At 35.1% G+C, this 16,378-nt stretch overlaps 1 protein-coding gene across 1 annotated transcript in view; it reads left to right on the top strand.

The window, feature by feature from the left end:
* The window catches only part of Si (sucrase-isomaltase), a 102,850-nt gene extending 93,930 nt beyond the window's left edge, over nucleotides 1-8,920 (top strand). Inside the window, exons 43-46 of the mRNA XM_023706259.1 lie at nucleotides 673-761; nucleotides 4,365-4,414; nucleotides 4,635-4,802; nucleotides 8,478-8,920. Coding sequence (XP_023562027.1) covers nucleotides 673-761; nucleotides 4,365-4,414; nucleotides 4,635-4,802; nucleotides 8,478-8,546 — 376 coding nt within the window. The 3' untranslated portion in view covers nucleotides 8,547-8,920. The remainder of the gene's footprint in view (nucleotides 1-672; nucleotides 762-4,364; nucleotides 4,415-4,634; nucleotides 4,803-8,477) is intronic.
* Nucleotides 8,921-16,378: the final 7,458 nt, after the last annotated feature.

Below are 16,378 nucleotides of genomic sequence, written 5' to 3'. Positions count from 1 at the left end.
GAAACTAGAACTGTAAGATTATGAATATCTAGAAAGGTCCTTGCTGGTAGATCCTTCAATATTTGTGACTGGCAAAGGTAGAAAGCTAAAAATAATTTGTCTGAGAAACCCTTAGCCATGAAATATTTGCTTCACAAAAAGGACTTCACAAGCACCAGCTTGAAGATACTGTTCATTATATAAATAGGACTTAGAATTTGATGGCTTCATGTTGGTTTTCAGTAATTTCCAATGATAATGTAGTGATTTATATATAGAATTGTGATGAAGACTTGAGTTACAAGTGATTAAAATGTTATTAAAGTAGCAATGCTTAATGATCAAGGACTAGCTCCCCAGGAAGAATATCAATTAAATTAATATAGTTTTAATTACTACGTGGCCACTTCTGTCAGTTACAGTAGTTAAACTCATAAAATCGAAACAAATGAGAGAAATTTTTGTTCTAAATATGATAAATTATATGAATTTTATGGTATCAATGATATCATTAATAATTGATGTCATTCCTTAGTTTACAAAAGAAAGAATTCTTAATTTTTCTTGTCTAAGTGAAATTACATTTTATTTAAATACTACTCTTATTTGTGTTCATGTGGATATTTATATGAATGTTACATGACATAGAGCATAATTCTCTATAAACTCAGATAAAATATGTGTTTCTTATAGTCGAACAAATTATATGAAGCTCATTGTTGCTGCGGATGATGATCAGATGGCACAAGGATCCCTCTTTTGGGATGATGGAGACAGTATAGGTAAGCACTCCATCTAAAAGATAAATATAATTGATATGCATGTCATTACATGTCAGTTTTATGCTGTATATTACTGTATTTCAGAAGCTGAGTACAAAGTACTCAATATTATTTAAAGCATCTAATAGAGCTTAAAATTTAAATGACATAACTTAGATAAATAGTGTCCAAAATATTTACAGATTACCTTCACATCTTACTTATATTTAATCCCTGAAAAAATGCATAAATAGTTAAGAGATCTGCATGTGCAAGGATGACCTAAAGTAGAAGCTAACACAACTCTATTCACACAAAGAGATTCTTGATTCCTGTGATATCAACTAGCCAGACAGCCACACCCTTTTGGATAAACTGATGACAAGCACGCCTCCAAAGGACAGAGGCCAGAAAACAGATTAGGTATATTTGGACTCCGCACTGTGTGGTTCTCACCGGCTTGTATGTTTGCTTATGTTTGAACATTCACATTTAAGAAAAGATATCTTGGGCTGGTGAGATGACTCAGTGGTCTAAAGCACCTATAAAGCACAGGGACCGTAGTTCAATCCCCCAGCACCACATGCCAGCCAGCCCCCCCCCCCGTGGGCTGAGCTAGACACACACACACACACACACACACACACACACAAATAAATAATTAAAAAAAGATGTCTTTAAATTTAGATCTACATTTATATCATCCATGATTAGTTCATCAAATGAGAATGAATAGCTAACCTTCCAGCTGTAAGCATTCTCCTACAGGCGCCAGAAATACCAAGGACAGTGTGGATAGATGTGAATGAATTCTGTTGGTTGCAGAAGAAAACCAGAATTCTGCCTTTAAGCAAAGTGCCAACAGGAAGGGAAACAAAAGATTACCATCAATAGTGTCCGCTGTACCCCAGGAGAGACATCTCATTTTTTTTTCTTGAGACAAACATTAGTAGCAAGAATTAATTGAACTTCTCATGTGCTGGTTTTCTGTAACATAATAAAACTATTCACAGATGATGAATTTTCAATAATAGAAAAAAATGCATGTATTTTCATTCAAGTTAATAATTGGCAACCATTAAATAAGTCAAATTAATAAATATATTAGAAAGTTGATATGTCAGAATCATATGCTACTGAGCAAACGTACGATAGAGGGGAACCTCTTGGAATTTCAAAGGTGAGGAGCTCACTGATGGTAGTTCTTGAGAAATCTGAGCATTATTAACATATTAAATGGAGCTCTACAAAGCTGGGGCCTTTCTTTTTCATCACATCCTATGTTACTGTACAAACTTTTAATTTGTGCACAGTTTCCCCATAAAGCTGTTTTATGTATCATGTACATCCTTGTTAGGATTCTCTGAATGTCTTAATTTACAAGTTGAATTAATTGATTCTAACAGATAAATATATGAACCGCCTCTTAAAATTATTTTTCATTGTTTTCTGTAATCATATGCACATGAAATATCTTGGTATAATCTTCACGCTATTCAAGTTTCATGGCTAACTTTTCTTAATCACTGATGATCAATGGTATAATTCAATATTGATCCCTTAATAAAAGAAGAATTTTTTTCTGAACAATTATTACTTCCTATTATGTAATATTCACAATCTTAGTACATTTAACATATTTGATTATGAGTATTTCAAATTAATTCTTAAAATTTCTTGACTAAATATCACCAATAATGTAGAGGAAATACTTAGACTGTCATTTTAGATGAAAATTGTCAAACTTTTCTCTCATAAAAAAATACACCAATGTAGTTGACAGATGCCCATCTGATTCCTTCCTTCCCTCTCTTCTTCCCTCCTTTCTTTTTTCTCTCCCTCCCTCCCTCCTTCCTTTTCCTTTCCACCTTTCTTTTCTTTTTATCTTTCTTTGCCTCCCTCCCTGCTTTCTTTCCTTTCTCCTACCCTTCCTTCATCCTTTCTTGGTACTGAGGATTGTACACAGGGCCTTTGTTCTGAGCTACAACTCCAGCATCTTTTATTTTTTAATATTTTTAATCAAGGTATGACTAAGCCACTGAATCATTTAGGATGAGCTCAATACTCACAATATTTCTGATTCAGTCTTTCAAAGTGTTGGAATTTTATATCACCACACCTGGCTAGTATTCTTTCCTTAAAAATTTTTTTCTGAATTTTGTGTCACATCATAATTTTGCAGACAAGATGAAAAATATAAACTTGTCGTAAAATGTGTATAAATTAGGCAAATTTTGGCCTAATTACATAAAGTTACAGTTTAGTAAAATGTTAATTCTCCTACCTATCCTAATGAAATATACATATGCCATTGACTAATATCAGATTTTTGTCTTCATGTCATTTTACAAATCTGATGATGTACAACTAGCCCCAGTCATCATTACTTTTTACTCCTAATTCTATGCTGAAAAATAATTGTAAAAATGTAAGTTAAAATTGTTTATTTAAATGTTGAAGTTAAAGTAGTCAGATACATTAACACTAATGTATCTCATAGTACATATTAAATTTAATATGCATACATTAGTACATATAGTGAGAAATACAGCAGAATAGCAACACTAGCGTAGGAAAACACGAGGTGTAAATTATTTTTATTGAATTAAAGAATACAATATTAACATATGTAAGCAAAACGGTTATCTTAGTTACTTTTTACTTGTTGCTGGGACAAATACCGGACACTCAAAATGAAGGAAGGAAAGGTTTATTTAGCTCACAGTTACTGGAGGGTTCAGTCCATATTCCGCTGACTCCAAGGCAAACAACAGCAGTTCATGCGGCAGAAAACAATGATGAGCAGAGGAGGAGCAGCAGCAGCTGCGGCGTCCATCAAGCCTCTCTCTTCCTTCTGCCCTACCAAGATCAGCGCTCCACAGTGAAGATCGGAGCTCCTCCAAAGTGGCGGGGCTGCCAAGACCAAGCTCCTCCGAAGACTGGGATTTCTCCACTGAAGCGGTGCAGGGTGGCAGGAAACTAGGCAGGGGGCAGGAAGCCTTTCTCAATTCCTGGGCCCTGCTCACCTGCAAGCCTAGGCCCCCATGGTGCGATCTGCCTGAGCTGATTCAACTAAGTTGACACAATGTATCAACTAACACGGGGGGCATTCAAATACGCGACTTTTTCCATATTGCTCCAGTATACATTTCACTCATCATTTGACTTTCATTTTTCCATCTTGTCAGTGCATGCATTTATGTATTTAAGCAGTCTTAGAACTCAGGACAGATTGGACTTGACTGCAGACTTTCAGAATAATTAGTTACTTCACTTTTGAAAGAGTTTAATTATCTTGGAACTGACTTTCTTTTGCACAAAAGAAATACGAGTAACATATCCTAAAGTAGTTGTTGCAAAGTATTTAGATTTTCACAAGTGTTCAATAAGCATTTATTAAATAAGTATTAATAAGTAGTAAATACGTAATAAGTTTAGCATTAAGATTCTATGGCGATAATAACTTTTAGATAGAAACATTGACATAAACTATATTTTATCAACTTGATTTTAATTATAAATTCATGAATAAAATTTGTTAACATGTTACCTAGAAAAGAAAATTAAAAATACTGTTTACTATTCTTTAAAAAATAAAAATATATCACTTTTTTTCCTCTACAGACACCTATGAGAAAGACCTGTATTTATTGGTGCAATTTAATTTAAACAAGGTATTTAAGATTACTTATATGCCATTGTGTTGAGAATCTTTAACTTTATTACATGTTTATTATATGAAATAGTCTATTAAAGTTTATAGATATATTATTTTACATTATATACTATACTATGAAATATATTTTGGTTAATGAAAGAAATATATACATATACAATGATTTTTAAAACTATTTTTGTTGAGTTCAAATTATTTATTTTTATTTTTATTTGTAGACAACTTTGACAAGCACTGTATTGAAAAGTGGATACATAAATAAAACAGAAACGAGGCTTGGATATATTTATGTATGGGGAAGAGAAAAAACTCCTATCTCTGAAGTTACCTTGACATATAATGAAAATAAAGTGGCACCTTACTTCACCGACGTTCCAGACAAAGACGTAAGTGAAATAAGCAAATACTTTTTTTTTTTTTTTTGTGGAACCGGGGATTGAACTCAGGTCCTTGAGCTTGCCAGGGAAGCGCTTATTCCACTGAGACATCTCCCCGGCAGGCAAATACTTTTTAAAAATGTAGCTGTTCAAAATATCTGTGTGAACCTTTTATACTTCTCAGGCCTAAATGATATTGAGCTAACTGTAATTTTTCTCATATTGTATATACCTCGTCACTAAATATGCATGGTTATTTCCATTTCATTTTTCTTCACAATTTATTTATTTATTTTTTTTTATTTTTATTTTTTGGCGGACTCGGGGATTGAACTCAGACCCTTGCACTTGCCAGGGAAACACTTTTTCTACTGAGCCATCTCCACACCCCATTTCTCCATAATTTGTACATCAATCTTCCTTATATTTGTCTTGACTCATGAAAATCAATTTTAAACTACATTAAGCTTCTGATGTGATAGTATCCATATATGATAAAGTGCCTTAAATCTTTTTCAAAAAAGTGTGTATTTGAACATTGCACATGTCTTGGTTAAAATATATTTGAACATTTTTTTTTTCAAAATTAATACAACTAAGGGCCGGCGAAATAGCTCAGCAGATTAAAGTGCCTGTTTAGGCAGACGCAGGGGCTGGGAGTTTGATCCCCTGGCGTGCCCTTCCAGCCCCGCCTCTGGGTTGTGCACAGATGGCAATTAAGACTGGCTGAGGTAGCACGCACCTGTAACCCCAGCATTTGGGAGGCTGTAAAGAGGAGGATTATTACGAGTCAGAAATATACAGTGAGACCCTGTACATCCTGTCCTAAAAAAAGAAAAATTAATACAACTACCAATAAGCAGCAATTAATGTGAGTGACTTAAGAAAAGGCACACATATTAAAGAGTTACAATTCTATAAATGATTTTTATTTGCTATTGTTATTTACTATAATGCTATACATTTGTATTTATTCACAGTAATTAGCTTCTTATTTGAACAAGTGTTTTAAAACCTTCTTTTTCTTTCAAATTGAATAAAATGAGGCAAGTAGACAATATCTTAATGTCATGCCCCTACTAAATTCTGCAAATATAGGGCTTGTAAAGATGGATTTCAAACACATATTTTAGAAAACAGCTTGTATGCATTTTTTTCGCCAAATTGGAAGCTGTTTTTGACATGTTTGAGGCCATTTTTATGCTTCTATACTGCATGAATGTGTGAGGACACATTCTTTTGTACTTGAACTTGAAAGAACCAAGCTAACTATTGGGGGAGAAACTTAGCTTACAGCACAGTAAGTCGTCTGTCTGAATCCTAAGTCTCTGTGGGTCTCAGAGCACCTCTGAGAGGAGGCTTCTTCTATAAATTGTCCTGCTGCTGCCTTGCGGAGCAGTTGAATTTTCCTTTAATATGGAATTAAGGCTTCCTTACTATGGTGACATTAAGATAACCTTTAGTTGTTAAAATTCTGTCACAGTTGGGAAAATTGTAGTTCAGTATACTTAGTGTCCTTTCTTGGTAAAATGAAAGTTGAGAACTTGGGATCTTACATCCATTTTTCTTCTTGTGAATATGTTTGTGATTTATAAAATTCTAAGGTAAGAGCATGACTGGTTTATCCCCACAGTCTTCCATGGTGGATCAAGAAACTGGCATCCTGAAAAGGCAAATCAGTTCTCCATGATTGAAGAGTTCATGGGCTGGCCTGACAGCTCAGTGGACAAAAGCGCCTGCTTAGGCAGAGCGCAGAGCCTGTGGTTCAATCCCCAGTGTGCTGTGCTGGCCCCAGCCCTGGGCGTGCTGAGACAGCGATTGAAGCTTGGGGTGGTGGTGTACATGTGTAATCCCAGTGCTTGGGAGGCTGAAAACAGGAGAATCACTATTATCCCACTGCTTCTAAACATATCCACACAAATTTAAAGTATTAAGAATTTGTGAACTTGTATCATTGCCCTAATGATTTAAAATGTATTCATTTTAACCAAAAATTATAGATTGCTTGCTTTTTCTTTCTTTCTTTCTTTCTTTCTTTCTTTCTTTCTTTCTTTCTTTCTTTCTTTCTTCTTTCTTTCTTTCTTATATTTGGTACAGTCTCTCACTACGTAGCTCAGACTCGTGGTGATCCTCCTGTTTTCAGCCTCCTCAACTCTGGGATTATAGGTGTGCACCACCACACACTTGGGGGTAGGCTCAGCCTCCAAGGTGCAGGGCTGTTGTGGCATGTGGTGCCGGGGATGGAGCCCCGATCCCTGCACTTGCCTAAGCAGGTGCTTAGTCTGCGGAGCTATTTTGCTGGGCCTATAGACAGTTTTTTATGAGTACAGTTAAACATAGAAAGTATTTATAGACACTTAATCTTTTCTAAGTCTTTTAGAGCTCCTGTATAAGAAAAAGAACGAATGGTTAGTTTCTTTCTCTTTCTGGGATACCCTATGGCATAGGTGTGGGAAACTTACTCACAGAACAGTTGAACTGATAACACAAGATAATGGTTACAACAAAAATGTTTCACAAGATGAAGAGAAGAGGAGGGAGGGAACACAAAGAAAACAAACATGGATTAAGATGTGTTATGTACATAAGGCAGCACACAGTAAGGATGTAATCATTGTGGACTTGTACAAGCATGTACAAAAAAAAAAAAAAAAGCTGATGGCCAGGATGTGCCACTCAGTGGGATCAAAATATCTTGCTATCAGATTAAAATATCCATAATGTTCATAAAAAATATTCCCAGAGAGAGCTCTCCCTAGTTAAAACAAATGAACAAACTCTACTTAAAGTGATATGGTGTATCTCTTGCTTAAAAGAACTAAGCTTAGGTTTTAGTGTTCAATGGATGAATTTTAAACTTGGCTATTGGGTAATAAGACAGTTAACTTACCTTTTAAATTTTACAGTAAGGTATATTAATTTCACCCAAATTTGCTCTTCCTTGTAAAGAATAAACTTAAAAAATTTCAGAAAAATGTCCTATGTATAAGAAGCTGTGGGGGAAGTTGGTTTTCTTTTTCCTGTCTTGTATGCTTGGTGACTGAATCCGCTTTCTGAGCTAAGGCACAGATAATCATATAAGTGTAACGAAGAAGAACAATGACAGTAAGTTCTCATTAAATCATGTAAATAGGTGACTGTTAGATTACAGTTGCTTATTTGACTAAATTTATTGTTATCTCATATGTGGTTCCACCGAGATTATCTCCAGTCAAAGAGAGTGACACAAAAACATCAGTGACAATACAGTAAACCCATGAAAGCCTTGCTCACTGAGGTCAAGGAAGCCATACTTGCAAATTGAAGCCTTAGGTGGGGATGACTGCCTAGCGTTTAAGGGAAGGAAGAGGACAGATTCTGATAGTAAAACTATGAGTAGCTCCAAGTTTCCAAGTACTGGAAACCCTATCACAGTATATATCAAGATATATAATTGGCTTATGATCTTAGATTTTCATGTATTTGATAATCAGTTTTTCTATCTGCAATTTATTTTCCTCATCAGTAATATTGATAGGTTTGGTGGCCTTGTTGCTAAAATTGTATCTTGCCCTGGAATTGAATAATAAATAATAAAACATTATTTATGTTTATTTAGAGAAAAATTAAATGGAAATTGCCATTATTAATATGACCAAAGTGAGTATGATTAAGAAATTAATTTTAATCTTACTTTCTTTCTAGATATTAGAAATTGATCTAAGAGCTAATGCTGTGACTCTTGATGAACCAATAGAAATCAGCTGGTCTTGAAGAGATTCTTTGGCTCAAACTCTCAAGGGGAAATTGGAACTGGATTTAAGTTTCTCTGGACTTAGTGGCTTCCCTCTTCATAGATATCCTGTATTCTATAAAATATGATTTTCACAGCACTTGTGTAGCAATTATAACACAATGTACATTAGTAGGACTACTAATTTTATTGTATCAATGTAAACCAGATTCAGTTTTTCTAAAGTCATGTATTGGTAGTGGAATGGTTTTATTTACTATTGTTTTTAAAAAGCAGCTAAAAGAGCAAATTTGATGCTAAATATTTATATGTATTATTATGATATAAATAAGTGAGTTTAGATTAAGTGAAATGTGCAATTATAAAGTTATAATGTTTTCTTTAATATTTTAGAGATATAATTTATTTAAAATTTCATGAGGTTTAATAATTTTGTATTGTTTTTAAATAGAAAATTGGAAATAAAATGTTGACATGTTTATATTTAAATGTTCATTTTGTCTTTTTATCCCTAAAGAAACCTTTCTTTCTTTTTTTTCTTTTTTCTGTACTTTTAGGGAAGGGTCTAGTGGGTGTTCAGGGTCTCACTACTAGATCAGACTCATAGTGATCTGCCTGTTTACAGCTTCGTAAGTGCTCAGACTACAGGCCGGGGGCCACCACGCCCAGTCTCAATTGCCATCTCAGCGTGCCCCAGGGGTGAGGCCAGCACAGTAGGTCCCCGGGATCAAACCCCTGGTCCCTGCGCCTGCTTGCAAGTGCTTTAATCTGCTGAGCTCTTTGGCTGGCCCCAAAAACCTTTCTTAATTGGTGTTTCTATAACATATTGCCATAATCTGATGGCTTAAATTTATTTTTCACAATCCTTGAATCTCAGAAGTACAAAATTGTGTTCAAATTGTTTCTTAATCTTCACATGGCCTAGAAAGAGAAGTGGGGGGAGAGAGGAAGAGAGGGAGAGAGAGAGGAAAAGATGGGGCACATTTTCTCATTGTCTTTTAAGAGCATCAATTTTATTTATTTATTTATTTATTTAGTTAGTTAGTTAGTTAGTTAGTTAGTTTTTTTGAGACAGGGTCTCGCTATGTAGGTTGCAGCTGAGCTCACTTTGCAGCCCAGCCTAGTCTCAAACTCACAATGATCCTCTTGCTTCAGCCTCCTGAGTGCTGACCATGCTGAGCACTAACTTAACATGAAAGTTCTATCTCATGATAGAATTATCTCACAAAGGCTCCATCTCCAAATGTCATCAATTTTGCAATTGAGGTTTCTACAGATGCAGTTTTGGAAGACGCAAATGCCAGTCAATAGCAGAGACACCATTTTTCTTCTTTTACTTCATATATAGGAGGGAAAAAAATCCTAGTGTTCATTATTATTGAATAAATAATCCTAGTTCATTTTCTCAGGTTTTGGCACTAAATTGTGAACTCGAATACATTTCACTGATACTTTTTAACTTTTAGATTACTGCAAAATTCTTTAGTCAGCTGATTCCGAGTGCAGCGTGCAGCGTCAGAGCAGGTCCGCTGGCTCTGACCCAGGAGCCCAACCTGATAAACTGGCTTTATTTGTCCTTGAAACCAATAAAGGCTGCTGGTGTTAACCCTGCATCTCCCCCACAGAAAAGAAAATGAGCAAGAAATAAAACGTCTTTAGTCAACTAGTGGTGGCCTGATGTCAGTTTTTTTTATTTCCTTCCGTATTAGACACTTGGAATATTGTTATAAGAGACTAAGACATTCATAATTCACAAGACAAGGGTATGAATCATAATACAGACAATAATGATAAATTCACTTAATTCCAAGAAATGTGCAGGTACTTAGGGGAACTGTCAAACATTATAAATTATAAAACCTAGCATTAGCAGGAAAGCCACAGCCACTGTACATGGGAATTCTAAGAGGCCTGAGACATTTATATAAGATAACTATTTAGCATTTAGTGATATTAGGTTTGTATGTTCTCTTAAGCCCTCCATTCTAGAAGCTCTCACAAAAGGCTAGGAAAAGCTTTATACATATTCACTTGTTATCAAGAAAATAATTCATCATTGACTGCTATCAGCTTGCGGTTGGCTTGGTTCCAACAGGTAAGCCATGATATTTTCAGTTTAACATAACAGTTGTCACAGGACCCTGATATTAGACATGATTACCTTAACCACAAGTTAACAGGACATAACAGGAAACAAAACACATGCTTTCTTGGTTGATACAATATCTTGATATCTTTGGGATAACACATTTCTACTTTTGCCTAAATCATTCTTTCTACCTCCCTTGAAAAAACTCATGTAAGAAGAACTCATCAAATTGCCCCGAAAGATTAAAGCACACAATCTACAGCAAGCTATGCTTCCTTCGCAGGGCCCTCCATTCAAGTGGCACAACCTCAGTTTCTACAACTCTCAGAAGCCTCATTTATGCTTTCCATGTTCTCCATGGAATTATTTTTCTTAAAGATAGCTAAACTCATTTCTTTCATTTGTGTGTTGATGTTAAAAGAATTCTAACTATGGGAACAGAAAAGTGGAGATTACCAAAAATGCCTGTCTTTTAAAGATGATAGTCTTTCTGAGGCCTAAAGTGCATTGTAAAGAGAAATTTGCTTCTCATTGTTAAATTACTTATAACATATCAATTTCAAAAACAGGACTAGCACAACATGAACATTGATACCATAATTTTATTACATTTTTACATTTCAAATTTCATACATATATGTGTAAATGATTTCAGTCATTTGCTCACTATAGTGAGATTCCTGTTTTTCTATCTCTTTTATGACATTAGAAGGAGAGCTATTGTGCCTACCACAGCAGTACTGTTTTATTTTACAATACTTCTAGTAGACATTCTAACTTTTATTTGTCTAAGAAAGACAGGATGGACTTAACCTTGGAGCCATGCCATGAATCTTCCTTCTGCATTAGTTTCTCTATTGCTGTACACATTGTCATAAAATTAGCTCTTTAGAATTACCTCATGGATTCTTGTGGTTGGGCACAAGAGTGGGGTGGTTGAATCTTGCACCAAAGTCTGTCTTGGGATGCAACGAAGCAGTGAGCCCACGCTGTGGCCTGGACAGTGGAATATGCTTCAAGGCTGACCTAGGTTGTTGGCAGAATTCATTTTCTTACAGCTGTAATGCAGAGGACCTTACTGCACTGTTAGTCAGTGGGAGGCTGCCTTCTACTGCTAGACAGTGCTCTGTTCTACAGCCTTCGGTGGCCCCTCACCACCTGTGGTCTTTACCATGCCACTTGCTTACTCAAGGCAACAAGAGAATCTCTAGCCTGAGAGTGGAGGGAGGATGCAGTCTCTGTAAAGTAAGATACCGTGGGAGCTGCACGACTTTAACCATATTGTATTTACTAGAGAAAAATCTGACATATTGTCCACAGTCAGGCAATTATGTGGAGGCAAATCCCAGTAGCCATGGATCCCCGGGAGCCACTTCAAATTCCCTTTGCTGCACCCCTAAACTTAGCTATGTGTCACACCATAGATGAATTCCAAGTAAATTCTTGCCTTGGGTAACAGTTCTCTTCCTCATTTTCCCTCTTGTATCTTGGGATGTTGGAGATACATGAAAAGGTCTCTGCAGTCTGGGAGAACACATGATACAGTGTCTGTGAAATTGGATTTCCTGTTACAGGATCCATACTGCACCAATTGCTGGATGTTGGTTTATGAGAAGTATATTTTCTTTGTATTAATTATTTTTCAGCTATTAATTTTTACTCGGTATATGATATTGTCTACTCTGTATAAATGAAAACACTAAGAAGTAGTTATATATTTATCAAATACTTGAGATGAAAGCCACATGATGCATACTGCAGATGCACTATGAATTATCACTTCAGCTCTCTGATCTCTAATTTCCTCACCACTACAATGCAGGTTGGGATGAGGCCTATATATTCTGCTTAGTGGATGCATGAAAATCACTTTACTGTACCCAATATATTGTAGTTATTTTCTGAAAGGTATAGCAATATATCTGAATCATTTCATTGTCATGTCAGCTTTATTTGTAGACTACCTTAATCATATGTTCTAGCCCTTCCTCACATCTTTTTAATCAATTTGAAATATATTTCAGATCTTTTGCTAATGATCATCTATGTTTTTCACTTTATAATCATTTATATGACAAAGCCAGTGAATTGATTCATCTAATTAGCTGGACAGATCTTACATTTAAAAACAATTATTACAAGGTTATGCTTTTACCTACTAAGGATTAAAGGCTCCTGCTGCCAAAAATTTTATTACTATTTCTCAGATACTCTCACAAAGGTGCCCTGCTTAAAATGTTATGATAAATATAGACTTTAAGTTGATTAATTCAGTCACATTTTATGGTTTAGAACTGATTGACCAGTGTTAAGAATGTCTTTATGTTTGTTCTATTTCATAGAAGTGCCTACCATTTATTAAGAATATTTTAGTCACTTTAGTTAAAAGTATCTAAAAGGCCATTTAGGATAGTGGTCTTATATCTTTTATATGCTCTTTGGCCTATTAGTCTAGTTTTCAAACTATATTATGATAATTAACTTTATAAGGTCCTGTAAAATAAATTAATGAATATCATGCTGAAAAATAAAAGAGGGTGGAGGGAAGGGAGGAGGAGAGGGAAACTGAAATGTGTTAAGTGAATGCACCACACCCTACAGTGACCATAATAAATAACCAGTATTGCAAATGTGTGCTAATAAGTCAATAAGTAAATAAAGGAATATGTAACAGTTTCATTTATTTATAGGTGAAATGTGATTACATTAAAAATTTAAAATACCACAGTTGGAGATATAAAAATTATGAGAACCTGTTCAGGGGACAGTAGAGGGATAGGTCAATGAATATTTTCATGGCATTTGTATCCAATAAAATTTCTTAGAAAATGGCAATAGGAGTAAAAATGTTAAAATACAATTTAAATGATATTTTTACTTTGTCATTCCTATTGTTTGGTACTGAAGAAAGGTATTTAATTTATTAAGTTGTTTGCCAATATATTGTATTTGGATGGCTAGAAATAAATTTAAAGCATCCTAACTTCCCTTGCTTCATTGATTCATGTTTTGTACATTATTATTTATTTTGTAGCTATCCCCAAAGCTAAACACACACACAAACACGAGTACTGACTTTCTTACAACAGTGCTGAAGAACCTTGATCTAGGTTTCCACATTTATACTCTAGTTTTAATCACTATTAATATAAATTTGTTTGTATTTCATTGACTTCTAAAGATCAAATCTGCTGTGTGCTTTAAACATAAACTGCCAACATGACCTGGGAGTGGTGAACTGGGTCATACCAGGAAATATTGTTCATTTTCCTAATTGAACACTGATAAATCTTCATGTTATTATGAAACTGGGATATTGGCCTCTGTGAACTGAGGAACAAGGAATACAATTTAGATATATTTCTAAATCTCCTAGACACTTGCTTATTGGGCATCTCCAAGAGGTATTTATAAACTTTTGGTGTTTCTCATCTAGCTCAGGCTAGTTTTTTATTATTATTTTTCTACATTGCCAGTGTGACTCTGACAGTGGGCTCTACGTACGTAAAGCTAAGTATGATGCAATAATAAATAAGCAAAGAGAAAAAAGAGCGAAGAATAAGTAGGCGCTTTAGTGAGTTATGGGCTTCAATAGCCTTCCACTCCCCTCCACTGTGATTAGTTCTGTCTTTCTGTACCTACCACCACTCATCTTTCTCTTTCCCGAACTTTGCCTTTGCCCCAAGCGTCTGTTTACAACACAGACATCTCCCTCGCTTAAAAACAATGACCCATGAAGCTTCTAGGAGACTGCATTAGCCCGCGTCATCTGGAATCGATCAGGTGTGACTTATGCACGGAATTGGATGACTGCTCGGGCTGGAAATTCGAGTTTTCATCTTCCCTGAAATTTGATGTCTCAGATTCCAGTTCCACTATTTCGTTCCGCATTTGTGTTGTTTAGATTACTAATGTGTAAGCTCAGAGCTTCAAGAAGCAGGTAATGACACAATTAAAAACGCACTAACAGATATACAGAAACCCAAATTCGTGGAACCTGTGTTGACAGAACACATTCCCTGTGGAGGATTGTGTGTTTAAGGAGAAGGAGGTTGAGGGAGGCCATTTTTGGTGCTGTTACAGCTGAGAAACTGTCACACTATAAAATCTGTATACTTTGGCTTTTCTGCCGTTTTCTGCCATTTGGCACGGAAAGCCAATGCCTTCTCTGTATTAATTTCACTAGAGATTATATTTTGGGAATAATATTGCAGTATATAACCAAGAAACTTTTGTTGGCAAATTCATTTGTATACTATGTATTCTTCAATCTTCCATCTAAGCAGTTTGAGGCTTAAGAAATTAGAACAACAAAATATAAAAATAAAAGAAGCAATTATATGGAAGCTAAAAATGCACTATATAAGTACTTTGCATATTTCAGTTTTTCCCGCAATGTGTCCCTTTATAAAATATACACTTAAATTTGATGCAGTTTTCCCTACTAGGTTATTCAACTGGCATATTTCTATTTCACATGAATAGAAATAATGGGCAATTTGGAAAACAGATTGAGAAAATGGTATATTTAATAAACACATAAAGTGTCCTTGTTTTGCCTTGACTTCAGCAAGTCATGCTAGGTAAAAAGAAATGCAAGAATAAAGCAGGAGATAGCTAATCAGAATCAAACATGTTTTTTGCCTGAGGACAAATAACTTTAACTCAGTCTGTATGAAATTAGTATGGTTTTACTTATAACATGGATAAGACAGCAATTGCATACCGCACCACGAGGACGCATCCCTGGGAGAAGTTGTGTTGCAAGTAAGTAGGAGGTGCTGAAACTCCCATTTGGAGCAGTCAGAGAGATGACAAAGAGCTTGAAGCACTTTTGTCTTTCACTCATTATAATTTCTCATGAGTTTGGGTTTGTGTATGTTTGTTTTTGTGTTTTTAATTGTATCATTATATGCTTGTAACACTTCTCTGTTTCAGTGTTAACATAGGCTTCATAACATTAGGAAAAATAAAATAACATTTTTTAGTTCATATGTTTATTTATTTGTTTATGTATTTAGTACAGGAACGACAGGGTCTCACTACACAGATTGGACTCATCGTGATCTTCCTGTTTTCAGCTTCCCAAGCGCTGGGATTACAAGCAGGTGTCACCACACCCAGTCTCAGGGCTCCCCTGGAGTGGGGCTGGCACCACACGGTGTTCCTGGGATCCCAGGTCCCTGCCTTTGCCCAAGCAGTCACGTTAATCCGCTGAGCTATCTAGCAGGCTCTTATTTTTCACTGAATTTAATTATTAGATCCTAGAAATCTCAGTGGTTGAGTGAAGTGATAAAATAATCAATAAACAAATTCTCACAGCACACAAATCATATTACGTTTATTAGATACTAAAGTTTGAAATTACTTGTTCTGTGTATTTTAAATATTTTATGTCTTCCAAAAAAGTTTTAGTTTCTACACAACTTATGTACCTCTTACTTACATTTTCTTTAAAGCAATTGTTTTACTTTACATCTCAGATACTGTTAAAATTTGGAGACTGTTCAACGTGTCTTCCTTTATAACATTCCGGTTCTTTTTTCTATGCTGCTTTTTATATTTTCTCACATATTTTAATTATCTAATACAATCTTAGAAATTCTCTAGATGATCATACAGAGATTTCTGGTTGTTACTGTTTAACTTGACATGTCACACATTACTGGAAATTATTCCTTTATTACCTAGTACATTCACAGGTTAATTCTTATTTATCTGATATCTTGTTAAACATTTTTTCTTTTATATATTTGCTTATAT

The sequence above is a fragment of the Octodon degus genome, unplaced genomic scaffold (genome assembly GCF_000260255.1).
Source record: "Octodon degus isolate 3935 unplaced genomic scaffold, OctDeg1.0 scaffold00247, whole genome shotgun sequence".
Classification (NCBI taxonomy): Eukaryota; Metazoa; Chordata; class Mammalia; order Rodentia; family Octodontidae; genus Octodon; species Octodon degus.
The sequence above is the reverse complement of the archived record's forward strand: the minus strand, read 5'-3'. Positions and strand labels throughout refer to the sequence as shown.